This window comes from Oenanthe melanoleuca, chromosome 11 (assembly GCF_029582105.1).
Source record: "Oenanthe melanoleuca isolate GR-GAL-2019-014 chromosome 11, OMel1.0, whole genome shotgun sequence".
Classification (NCBI taxonomy): domain Eukaryota; kingdom Metazoa; phylum Chordata; class Aves; order Passeriformes; family Muscicapidae; genus Oenanthe; species Oenanthe melanoleuca.
The window spans coordinates 14,067,741-14,080,719 of NC_079345.1; the positions used below are offsets into that span (position 1 = coordinate 14,067,741).

The 12,979-nt window shown below is 44.3% G+C and overlaps 1 protein-coding gene across 3 annotated transcripts; it reads right to left on the minus strand.

Moving 5' to 3' along the window:
* Nucleotides 1-753: 753 nt before the first annotated feature.
* LOC130257652 (protein C19orf12 homolog) lies at nucleotides 754-10,969 on the minus strand. Of its 3 annotated transcripts, XM_056500414.1 has the most exons (6): nucleotides 10,869-10,969; nucleotides 9,543-9,617; nucleotides 9,080-9,160; nucleotides 8,153-8,261; nucleotides 4,140-4,316; nucleotides 754-1,813 (listed from the first exon to the last, which is right to left on the minus strand). In XM_056500414.1, exons 4-6 carry the CDS (start codon nucleotides 8,178-8,180, stop codon nucleotides 1,551-1,553), a joined length of 468 nt encoding a protein of 155 aa, XP_056356389.1. In that variant the 5' UTR covers nucleotides 8,181-8,261; nucleotides 9,080-9,160; nucleotides 9,543-9,617; nucleotides 10,869-10,969; the 3' UTR covers nucleotides 754-1,550. The 3 variants fall into 3 exon arrangements, with proteins under 3 accessions (XP_056356389.1, XP_056356390.1, XP_056356388.1); XM_056500415.1 differs by lacking the exons at nucleotides 9,080-9,160; nucleotides 9,543-9,617 and having other exon boundaries at nucleotides 10,869-10,952; XM_056500413.1 differs by lacking the exons at nucleotides 9,080-9,160; nucleotides 9,543-9,617; nucleotides 10,869-10,969 and adding an exon at nucleotides 9,913-10,011.
* Nucleotides 10,970-12,979: the final 2,010 nt, after the last annotated feature.

Consider the following 12,979-nt stretch of genomic DNA (forward strand, 5'->3'; position numbering starts at 1 on the left):
CTGGATCATTCAATCATCTGCCATGCTAGCAGTGTGTTGTTTTACAAAGACTGAATTTAATTTGTGAAATAGCAAGAAAATTGCAACTAAAATAACTGGATTAATGAAAACAGTATTTTTAAATGGATATAATTTTAAAAATCTTTTAAAAGTTGCAGTGTGTGTAATCTGCCAATGAAACTGAAACCCCACTGATTTCAGACTCAGCATTATGAAACTCTGACAAAGTTAGGAGTGCCCACTTACCATCCATTTCCAGCTCCTTTTCACATCACTGAAAAAGTGTTACCAAATGCTGGGAACAATCACTGCACTACACTCCACTGAATTTATCAAAGGCAAATGGACCTGCAGAAGTAAACTAATCAAATGCATACAACAGCAGCTTCTGAGTTTAAAGCTTTACCATTTAAACCTTAACTTACAGAAACCTCATCACACACGTGGAGATAGATCTTTATTTTCAGCAAAAAAAAAGAACTTGTCAGAACAGTTTCACTTGTCTTCACATAAAAAGAAGGCACACCTGCACATTCTCCTACCTACAAACTTGTCTCAGGGCTGCCTTGAAAAGAGAACAACTGGCTGGGACATTCAGCACCTCAGCATTTGGTAGTTCCAGTAATAATGCAGCTGGCACACCACCCCACCCCACAGCGCTGCTGCTGCCAACTGCTGGCTGCCCACTACAGGCCTGCCTGAGGTCTTAAAGAGTTCATTTAATTTAAAGCAACACACAGATCACTATGAGGCTTCTTAGGAATATTTTAATGAAAACAGAGGACCACCAGCTGTACAGACTCAGTCAAGAAACCAATGCTGAAATGACAACTTTAACCCTGCAGCTAATACAAAACTGGCAGATTCAGCTCCCCATCTTTTTAATGCTTGCCATACCCTCCCATCCTAGGGCACAGGAACTTGATGAAAATTGAATTGAAAATGTTCACAGTTTGTTTTCCTGATACTTGAAATCTTCAGTATTTACTTCACTTCTTACATAAAAAGAAAACTCAAGAATTACAATAAAAGTGTGACAAAGTATGGATTGAGTCCTTTGAGTTCACAGTAATGTACTTCCTTATAAAACTTTCATTCCAGAACTGAAACAAACAACAGGTAAAATTCTTCAAAGTGCCTCAGCTACTTTGGCACCTTATGTGTCATTCACAGGGGAAAAAAAATTAAAGCACACAAACAAAGAGAGTCAAGTCTCCTAAATAAAGCAAAATGACTGAAAATTTTCCCAAGTGACACCTCAGCCTAAGAGCAACATGATTCCCTTCAGCGATTTGAATTAGTCCTAGTGCAGAGCAATCCAAAATTACATAGCAAGTCAGTGTCAGGATAATGCAGTAATCTAATACTATCTTTACAAATCCACACAAATAAAAAATTATAATAAAAATTTAAAACCACCAAAACTGAACACCCTAAAATTATTTCGATCAGCATATATTTATGATTAGTACTGGTAAGTAGTAATAGTAAAGATTCACAGCTATTTGCGTAAAATTCATTCCAGCATAAAAAGCCTGCTCTGTAGAGGATTATTCTACATATTTTATTTGTGCTTTTAGCTCATTGGTAAGGTAAGTGGTCAGCACTCCTATTACCTTCTCTGTGAGAGCAGAATTTGACATTACAAGAGCAATCAGCTGAGCAGCATCCATCCAGTTTAGGTTCTTGACAACAGCCATGGCTTCAGTACAGAGTTTCTGCTTCTCAGCAGCAGGCAATTCCAGTAAAATCTGAGGCACTGACTTGAACTGTCCAGAAGTTATACATCCAATCAGTCCACCCACTGCTCCTCCTAGGAAAGACAGAGAATCATTAGTCTTATCAGTTAATGTTAAAACCTGAAATTCTATCCACAGCCTTCACCAACAATGTTCCCACCTTGACTAGAAATCAACATAGAGATGCATGTGTGTCTGCTTTAACTAGATTTATACGTGATATTCAAGGAATCAAAAAGGATTTAAAAAGCTCTTTACATCCACAGCAACCATAAAGAAACCCTTAATACAATCAACACTAATAGCTTCAAGCTAGAAACCAGAAACAAAACATTCCCTGGACACTCCCTTAGGGTAAGCTCTCCTACTAAATAAAACCTTGCCCAAGGGAAACAGCAGACCAACAACTGCCTTATTAGTGTCATAATCTCTTACTAGACACTCCCAGACTGATCAAAGCTCTCTGCTTCTGTAAGAGTCACTCACTGCAGCCTCCTACACACGTGGAGCCCAGCCCTGCAGGTGCTCAGAGACCAAAGCCATTAGACACATTCAGGCTCTCATCTGTCACATGCACACCCCACCCAGCCCGGGTGGACAAGACCTGCTGGGCTAAGCAGAAGGTCCCAGGTGATCAGGGTAACAGCCCTACAGGGCTCTTCTCCATCAGCAGTCTGAGTGCAGTACAGCAATCCACAGGACTGACAGCACTACTGGAGCACACAGGTCTTGGGATGGATGGATGGATGGATGGATGGATGGATGGATGGATGGATGGATGGATGGATGGATGGATGGATGGAGAACCTTCACAATGGAGAGGTGGCAGAACTGACCCTGCCACCAAAACTGCCACTCCCAGTGACTGCTCCTAAAAAGTCAGCTATGCACTCACAGAAATGCAGTTTTTCATTAGACAAAAATTCTTAATTTGCAGCTTTTACTCAGTTAACAATTTTTCCCATGATACCACAGAAATACTTGAAAGCCCACGATGGCTGAATTCATCTTCAAGGGACTTTTATGAGAACATCAATAACTGATTTAGGGGCACTTAATGCAAAAGCCACTAGAAGTATTGATGTCTAAGCCCCTCGTCCATTGAGACAAGATTTGTTAGATGACCACACTTTTCCCCAAGCAACAAACCCACAGTCCACTCTGCTCAGAGCAGGCAGTCCTTGGGAAGCATGATGACTGCAAGCTTCTCCAGCAATGCTGCACTTGGCAGGCAACTCATCCTCATTCCTGGTGCAAAGCAGCATGAGGGACAACCCCTGCCACCCCATCCCACACCTATCCAGGCTGTTTGAGCAAGTGAAGGTGCACTTGATTGTAAATGTCTCTCTAACTGTCCTAATCTGGCTTATTTACCTTTCCAATTTTAATGGTTTAGTTGTACTGTAATTTACAATAAAAATTTATAATTTATAAAATGAACTGTACTGAGTTTAGTTAGCACTTATTACTCTTCTTATATATGCTTATTATTGTATACTTTCAGTATAAAGTAATAGGTATACTTGTTCCAGTGACTTCCTCAGTGGCTGATGAACATCAAGCTTGACTGGGAGATGCTCTGAAAGCTTAAACAAACACTTTAAAGAGAAAATAGATCCAAGAATAACTTCAGTATTTCTCTTCATCTCACTCAAAAATGAGGCCACTTACATTATTACCTTTACTCCAGATTTAAAGCTTACAAATTTCTTACAAAAGCTTCATTTCTCTTCTTTGTTCCTCATAACTTCAGTCATATATTTGTCAAAATACTATTCTGGCTATTAATTGACCTTTGCACCTGTAACAGGAGTAAATACACAGCTTCAGTTTGCATTTACTGTTATCACTCCTCATGAATTATTTGCTTGTTTTTGTAACTCAACCTGATGGAGTTAAAGCAATTCAATTTGCTGCAAGTCTCTCCAGAATCAGTAAGCCTGTGAAATTCCTGCAAATTCTGACACGACATTCAGCTGCTCAGTATTCAAGGGCCAGGGTCCACATGCCTTCAGTGACAAGGCAGCTTCCAAACTAGACAACTCAATTCCAGAGATACAGAGGAGAGAGAATTCTTTACTATTAGACTTTGGCTTTCCTGTAATTTTCTGTAATAAGAAGAAAAGCAAAGGACAGGGAATAATGATTCCCAGTGGGAAAAAAAACCAAGTTCATCAGGATGTGGATTTCAGGAAAATATTTTAAAATACAGAAATGAACACCTTTTTTGTAAGACGATTTGGAAAATGATCGTGCCCCATGTTAAGGTGTATTCACTCTCACCCCCCATTGCAGCAGGAAATCTCAACACTGAAAGTCCCCTTCCTTCAACCCCCAGAGCTCCCAATTTCTTCACTCAGGGATTCAAGCACTCTTGTTCCTGAAGGAAAGCACACTTACCTACAGCGATTCCAGGTGGGCCTCCCAGCATCCCTCCCACAAAGGCTGATGCACCTGTCAGCAGTGCTCCCCGGCCAGAGTGTGTCACTGCAGCCTTCATGCCCTTCACCTGGGCAACGTGGCTGAGCAGCTTCATCACATCATCAGCACGGATCGGCATCTCGGCCAGTCCTAGTCCTGCAAAAGATGCCTTAGGTTGTCTTGATCACTGCAACCGAGACTAAACCCAGCTGCTAAATGAGTGTGAGCTGAAGAAAACCCTGGTGTTAAAGGACAAACACAGGAAGCATTTGCTTTCGCTTTTGATTCTAGGAAAACCGCCTCTTACTGTAATTGCTGAAGGTTATGGAAACTGCCAATGGTTAGCTTTCTGCTCAGGTTAAACCAGAAAAAAAATGAGTTTATGACAAATTCAGAGATTCTACAGAATCACATTCTTCAGTACATTGCTTTTGGCCTGAGCAATTCCCATGTGTTCAGCATCACACACAGCTCCAGGAAAAAGACAGAACTTCACTCTACCACAACTTCTCATTGTCCTAATTTTTACCACAAATCAGTCAATTATTTTCACAGACCAGTTCTTCCTGTTTTGTTACATGTTTAAACACTTCCACGCTGATTTCTGAAGGCAGGAGGCTGACTATAGCAACCAAGAAGTCCCTGAGAGAGTGTGGAGAGACCTGGTGCATTTAGTGCTTGGGTTGCTCTGGAGTCAGGACATCAGAAATGCAGGGGAGGATGGATAAGGCAGTCAGGACTGACAGCAGAGATACCAGAAGAGTCTCATGTAGGAAGAAGCAGAGACACAGGACCCCAGCTTGCAAAATGCTCAGCAAGGGACAGAGACCTGTACCTGGGAACAAGCACTCAGAACAAAACTTCTCCACCTCATTCACTTCCTGCTGCTGCTCATTACATTAATACTTCCCACTATGCACACCAGCTGAGGAAACGGCTTCCAGGGATAATTAAAAACAAAAAAGTATTCAATAAGATTAAAAATATAATCACATATACACAAGTTGCAGATTTCTTGTTGTACATCTAATGTCAGCATTATAGAATAGCTGAGCATTTGAGTTTTTTTCAGCCTCTAGAAAATCTCTTATCCCAGTGTGTGTGCAATAGTTTCTCAGCCCAAACCAACCTATATTAGAGTATTTCCAGAATAAATCTCAGTGCAAAGTGAAAGTGGAGTGGTATCACACTATTCTTCCTATTAAAAATTAACTACTGCAACAGAGACAGCTTACTTTTCCACTAAAATGGCTGACTGCAAATCATCCATGCCACTGAAGGATATAAGCACTGCTGACACTGAACAAAAGTCTGGATTTTGGGAAGGGACATCATAGGCTCCACAGCTGCAAAGAGGCACAGTTGGAAATTCATCAGATAGTTGACTTCTCTCACTACTTCATTCATCTTTGTGCCAGCCTAAAGAAAACATCCAAGTTCATCATTTTACCACTGTTGCTTTTGGGTTTTTGGCAGGCTGATGACACAGCAGTGGCTCAGAGCGGCAGTGCATGGTGGTTAGCAATAGCAGAGCCACACATCCTGCTTCCAGTGATACATATTATCTCATAATATGGACTAAATTCATGTTTCACATGAAGCCTCGAGTATGAAGGCTCTGCAGCATGGGTGGGACAACACAAGTTGGAGAGCTGACAACACAGGGCTCTCACTGATAGTAAGATGATCAGCTTTGCCTCCTCAAACTGAGGGAGTGCTACAATTTCTTACAGCAATCTAACTGTAACAGATGTGAAATGATGTTGTATGAGCAAACATGCCTGCAGCTGAAGCAGGAGGTTCCTGCATTGGGTGGAAACTGCTGCCCAAAGTCACCTGCATTTCCAACCTCCACATGGCCAATACTGCAAGGTGTCCCTATGGGGACCTGGCAGAGGTGACACAGTGCAAAGGTAACCAGCTGCCTTTGCTTTTTCTAGAGAAATAAAACGCTCTTTAGCAACTAACTTCAAAGTGCAGTTGACTTGAAGTTAAAAAATAGCCAGACCATAATGGACATAGTAAGCACACTGCTGTCTGGAGATATAGGAATTTGTGGCAAGAAAATTTGTAACTTACTAATCACCCTCAAGATAAAGCAGAAACTTTCTGGGACTCAAGAAACTGAAAGTAGTTTTTCCATACCAAATTACTGACTATTTCACTCCCCTCACAGCTTCCCCAAAGGAAACTTCCACTCGCAAATTTAACATTTATTTGGGCTTTTTTTTGCTTGACTGAACAAGGTTCTGGGCATAGCAGAGTGGTTCCTGGTTAATTCTGGATGAGCATTACACTCAAAACTCTTAGAGACTTTATGAGGAGCACCCATTTTCTCTAAACTCTTGCAAGTATTTCTATGACCTCTTGTCATATTTACTATAATTTAAGTCCTGCAAAGAACATTAGTGAACACAGCACCTGAGGCACAGCATGCACACATTTGTTGTTTTTTTTTTTAACTGTACATACAGAGCACTAGTGGGAGCTACTGAAACATAAATTAAGTAAACCCAGATTCCTACATTCAGCACATAGAATTGTGAATTCCTTGAAAAAATGCAATTAAGTTCCAATTAAGAATCAAGATGATCAGTCAGGCAATTTTCAGTGAGCACGTATTTGTTTAACCACACACCACAGGCCATTAAAGGATGTTCTGACAATACACCAACAAGCTGCAACACAGAGACACCACAAAAACATTTAACCTGCTAAAAGGATAAGCAGCTCCCACCACAAAGACAACTAAATTGTCAGTTGGCTCACTCAGAAAAACAAAAGGCTTCTAAAGCTCTGCAGGGCAAACCTCTAACACCTCACAGACTGGTAAGGTCTGTAAGAAGCCAACTGCAAGAGTGTGGAGCACAAAGTTTCATCTTACATCAACCTACTAATCAGAATCACAAGCAAGCAGAAGAAGATAGGCATGTTGCAAAATGCCAGTGGTGCTACAAAGGAGCAAGGATCCTACTCCAGAACAGTACAGAGGGAGCTGTAAACTTTGTGAATTACAGTTACAAACACATGATAGTCAAAAAGATTTATAAACTCTGATGATGTAACTGACGAGTAACTTAATGTGCAATTTGATTTTGGCACCAAATTGTTCCCTACTCAATTCACACAAACATTAGGAAACACCAGGATTGTAAAATACTGGATTTGGTCTAATGAAGTAATAGAAATACCAACATCCATAAAACTGTGTGCAGTTTTCAAAGGTGCTAAGTCCCCACAGCTCCCACTGGCTTCACATGACACCAAGAATCCTCAAGAAAAACCAAATCCAAGAGTTCTAGAACAGGAAGCCCTGAGAAACCAAGCTTTGTTGTGCAATGTTTTTGCTATTGAAGTTCAATGGCGACTTCCCTTGTGTCTTTGTGGTCTCCCCAAATACTCATCTGAAGTCTTAGATTCTGTATTTCAGTTGATGCTCCCTCCCTCACTTTCACCCCAAGGAGAGGGAAACAAAGTGAACAGTGCTTCTGCTCTCCCTATCTAAAGCGAATGGTAAGATCATTTTACATCTCTGCTTTGGACCTACAGCCACCAGGTTTTCTTAAGAAGAAAAACACCATAGAAAGAATTAAAACAACAACATCATACCCAACTCACTGAAAGTCCTGCTAATATAAATTATTGAAGAGGTCCCCAGATAAATCTATGGTAGGAACTTCATTTCAGCTCTTTGCAGATTTATATTCCCATCACCCTACTTCCCCCTGCACCAAATGATGACTTCAGACAAGCAAAAGCCCTTCTACCCCTGCGATCACTATCACTTAGGAACAAGCCTCTTCCCAAATGTCCACACAGGAGACATTCCAGCCTGCCCCACCATCAAGCTGTCCTCACTGCTCCTTACAGCTTCTCACTGAGGAAACTGAGTGAGCATCTCTGCCAGGTGCATATACACAGCACAAAAACCCACCCACACAGCACACTGCAAACACACCAGGCCGTGAAGATACAGAGCTAGGTCCTCTTACCTGCAGCTGTCTGTATCATGGTGGACATTATGTGGTGATAAAGAAGAATGTGAGGTGACAATTTCTTCTGTCTCAACTGTACAGCAACAAGCTCTGTATGTACTGCAACCTTTTACAAGAAATAAGAGAACAGCATTAGAGCAAGGTACTCAGACACTGAGAAAGACTAAAGAACACGTGTCTTGGATTGCAATACAGGATGGCCAGAAATGAGTATTCCATCCCCATCTGCTGAAGCCGGGTGGGGCAGTGACCCTTATCTCTGTGGCACATACTATCTGCTAATGGGCCATCTTTAAACCAGCTGGGGCAATCATCTTTATCTTTTCCACAGCCCATCCTCCCTCCAGGAAGACATCATCTGTTAATGTGCCATTCAGTCCCACTGTGTGACTGATAAAATTCCATCATCCCACTGGGAGATGCTCCAGCCAGGGGAGGAGCCAAGCCTTTCCTACCTAGATAAAAACTGAGATTTGGGACACTAAGAGAGCTTCTTTCCACTGGATTCCAGAGGAAAGCCAGACCTTTCCAGATCATCCCTGGATCTTCAGAGGAAACTGCACCTTCTACAGGAGCACTGCTCCAGCTGAACCACATCTGCCACTGCAGGAGGATGCAGCCACCATTTAATGGGACTGTGCCAACACCCTGACTGACTGACGGGTGTCAGGCTGTATTCTGACTCTGGCAGTGTTTTTGGGATTGTTCTTAGTAACACTTTATTTCTATTTTAATTTTCCTAGTAAAGAACTGTTATTCTTAATTCTCATATCTTTGCCTGAGAGCCCCTTAATTTCAAAATTTGGAGGAAGGGGGTTTACATTCTCCATTTCAAAGAGAAGCTTCTGCCTTTATTGGCAGACACCTGTCCTTCAAACCAGGACAACATGACTTCACAAACAACAGTGTGCAAGAAGATGTCACCTGATTAATTGCATAGGCCAGAAGTCCATCAATTATTTCAATAACAGCTGGTGGACAGACAGGGACTCAAGATATTCCCACCTGCAAAGGAGGACTATCTCACCACTGGTCCATACATCCTGAAAGCATGAGCAATATCTGGCTCCTAAATCATCACTTTCTGAAAATGCGATTTCCAGAGCCTGATCTAGTACTTGAAACCTGCAAAGCAGGTGGTCTGTCTGATATAAATCATGATTGGCATCAGCAGCCAGTAAATATCCCAGTTTTTTAAATATACCAGTGCTCTGCATTTGCAATTTTCTTTTATTTTGCTAAGAAAGGGTTGACTCCTGCTTTGTGGTGTAACAATTAAAATATGGTTACTGCCATTCTTACCTCAGCATTTGGTACTGTTCTTTCCTAACCATGAGGATTCACTGTATCTACTTCTGTAATAATATGTTACTGACTATATACTTACTCAGATTTCTTTTAGTTTCAATTATATGAAGAGATGGTAAGAAACTCTTGTATTTGGTAGACAACCTGAATTCAACTGAAATGTAAAAAAGAGCATTTTAATATTGTATTGTAAGAAGAGCAATGCTCTTCTTTGTATTTATCAAAGCATGTAACATAATCAAAGCACTTAATTGGTTTATTTAACACAGGAGGCAACAAATTTACTCATTAGATGAGCAAACTACTTCTAGAGACCTAAAAGCTGATTTTACAAGGTTCTTAGATACCTAAAAATGCAGGTAAGTATTCAATGGGAATGATCTCATTCCACTGAGATAAAAGGAAATTTGGCAACTAATCTGTCTAGGCACTTAGGATACCCAGCTTACCTGGTCTGCTAAATTACGAAGCATCTGTGAAAGACTGGCCATAACTCCTTCCGCCCTTGAATTTTTATAGACCTCTTCATTGTCCTTCTAATTATAAAATAAGAGTGGTTTTTTTTTCCTAGCCAGTTTCTCCATTTTGAAGGCTATTTTCAAAAAAGTTATTGGTTACTTTTATAAGCTAGCTGATACTGAAGCCCATAATCAGACTTTCATTTAAAGAGAAAAGAGTGACAGAAACACAAATAGCAGAGCGGTTCCCTTTTAGAGGTATTTACATTTATTTTTAAAAATTTATTTATTCCCAGTAGAGTGGTTCCCTCATAGAGGTATTTAGCACAGTACACAGCGGTGATATCTTGAAGATCTGAACTAGGACTGAAAATTAAAGATGTTTGCCCTGACTCATTGCAAAAACGTAAAACGTCATCTCGTTAAACTTAGTCAACATGTTCTGAATGTTTTAAAATTTATTAAATAAAATAGACTGAGCATAAAACGTAACTACAAATCCTTTCAAACAGCCGAGATTTAATTACACTATGGCTATTTCTTTATTTCTTTTCCTGTCAATTCAGGTTTACTACTGCCGAAGCACTGCTCCCGCCGCACTGTGACTTGCAGAAATGAGGAGTGAGACGGTCCCTGCACACCCACCCAGCCGCGTTCCTGTGCCTCCCGCTCGGGGCGTCCTGCCCGGGCAGGAGGGTGGGGCCGGGTGATCCCACCGGAATGACTGGGGCATTCCGTGCGGCTCACGGGGGTTCAGCGCGGCCTGAAGGTTTTTAGGGGCACTAAAACCCCGGAGCAGGTGTGGGCCTGGCCGCGGGGGCTGGCACGGCTGCCCCGGCGCGGGGCGATGGCGCGGCCCTCACGGACAGGGACAGCGCCGCGCCGTTCATCCCCGCCTTTCATCCCCTCCTCACCTCCCCTCCTCCCTTCCCCTCCTCCCCGCCTACCTCCGGCGGCAGCGCCCGGCTCCCCGCGGCCAGGAAACGGCGGCGGCGCCGGAGGAGGGACCCGCCGGAGGAGGAACCGCGCAGCGCCGGCCCGGCCCGCCCTCAGCTCGCTGGGCCCGGGCAGCGAGCGGCGCCTGCTCCGCTCCACACACGGCCCGAGTGCGCTGTGGGTGTGCGGGGAGCCGGGCCCGCAGCGCCTGCCCCGCTCCACGCACTGCCCGAGTGCGCTGTGGGTGTGCGGGGAGCCGGGCCCGCAGCGCCTGCTCCGCTCCACGCACTGCCCGAGTGCGCTGTGGGTGTGCGGGGAGCCGGGCCCGCAGCGCCTGCTCCGCTCCACGCACTGCCCGAGTGCGCTGTGGGTGTGCGGGGAGCCGGGCCCTCCGCGCCTGCTCCGCTCCAGACACGGCCCGAGTGCGCTGTGGGTGTGCGGGGTGCCGGGCCCTCCGCGCCTGCTCCGCTCCAGACACGGCCCGAGTGCGCTGTGGGTGTGCGGGGAGCCGGGCCCGCGGCGCCTGCTCCGTTCCAGACACTGCCCGAGTGCGCTGTGGGTGTGCGGGGAGCCGGGCCCGCAGCGCCTGCCCCGCTCCACACACGGCCTGAGTGCGCTGTGGGTGTGCGGGGAGCCGGGCCCGCAGCGCCTGCTCCGCTCCACACACGGCCTGAGTGCGCTGTGGGTGTGCAGGGAGCCGGGCCCGCAGCGCCTGCCCCGCCCGCCTCGCCCCGGCACTGCCTGAGGGTGTGCGGGGTGCCGGGCCCGCAGCGAGCGCCTCTCCTCCTCTCGTGCGAGGAAAAGCGGGAGCTTCTCTTCTCAGGCTGCACAACCGCAACCGAGAGGAGCTCTGGGGTGACCTCGCTGTGGCTTTCCGGTGCGCGGCGGGAGCGCTGAGGAAAGATGGGGCAATGTTCTGTTTACTAGAGCACGTAGTGAGTGACAGGACAAGGGGGAACGGGTTCACACTGACATACGGTAGGTTTAGGTTAGAGATTAGTGTCAGGAAATTAATTAACGATGCCAGAGGCTTATGTCCAAGAAGAAGACAGAAGAGTAAATAAAGTTCTGTAGCTTTATTTGAATAAAGGGAGAAACCATGGGACATTTTCAATGAGGGTCTCTCAAATTGCTAGAGGATGCAGGCTCCGTTTTATCCCAGTTTACTGGCTGCGTTTCCTCTCTTACCCCAGTGGCTGAGGTACTTGAGAGGTACAGATTGCCCATATAGCCTAATAACAGAGCCTCTTCTAATGTCTCTCCTGATCTTTTTCTCTAAGTCCAGGAATTTAACACCACCTTGGGTGAGCAGCAGTCTTTCTCAATTAGTGGAATTCCTCTGGAATTTTTGGTTGCCCTCATTTCTTCGTTCATCTGTCAGTATCCGGCTTTATCTACCAGCAGGCCTACAGTTTGTTTGTAAGGACACTTCCCTCTCATTGCTTTCATTAGGAAAAAAAATTCTTTTATTGTAGTGAGGCATTGGAACAGAGAAGAACATGCATTGTGGCTGCCCCGTCCCAGGGAGAGTTCAAGGCCAGGTTGGACAGGGCTTGGAAAAACCTGGGATTGTGGAAGGTGCCTCTGCCCATGGCAGGGGGTTGGAACAAGATGTTCCTCAAGGTCTCCTTCCAAGCCAAACCATTCTCTGATGCTATGATTTTAGGAGATGGTTGTGGAACAGAACATCCCAGTCCCTTCTGAACTGGGATAAAGGAGGAGGAAAGGTGCCACAGAACAGTGTTAGGACATGCCTGGCCCTACTCTGAGAATTTAATCTCAGAATATTTTTGCATGCTTGTCATCCAGGTTTGTTTCAGTCACCAGCTCAGTAAAATGCAGTGTGCTAGTCTGATAGAGCACCAGGAGCAATCAAACGAGCATTAAAACAGCTGTGTCACATATGGCTCCTGAAATATCACACTGGTTCCTAATACCAGTACAGTCTTGGAAAAGTTACTGCCAAATGTTAAAAATGCCGCCATTCCTCAAAAATGGTTTAATAACAGAGGTTTTTGGCTTTGTAAACTAAGCATTCATTATTATCTCATTTCTGATTTAAGATAAACCATCTCCTGTCAGTTCCTTGTTCAGAAATTGAAAATGCAGAATGAGAAAATGA

What these genes read in the sequence shown, in the direction of transcription:
- LOC130257652 (XM_056500413.1), bottom strand. Translation starts at nt 9,954, where the DNA reads ATGGCCAGTCTTTCACAGATGCTTCGTAATTTAGCAGACCAG. An exon ending in TTCGTAATTTAGCAGACCAG is followed by an intron (nt 8,262 to 9,912) that starts GTAAGCTGGGTA and finishes TTCTTGTAAAAG; the next exon opens with GTTGCAGTACATACAGAGCT. An exon ending in CATGATACAGACAGCTGCAG is followed by an intron (nt 4,317 to 8,152) that starts GTAAGAGGACCT and finishes CATCTTTTGCAG; the next exon opens with GACTAGGACTGGCCGAGATG.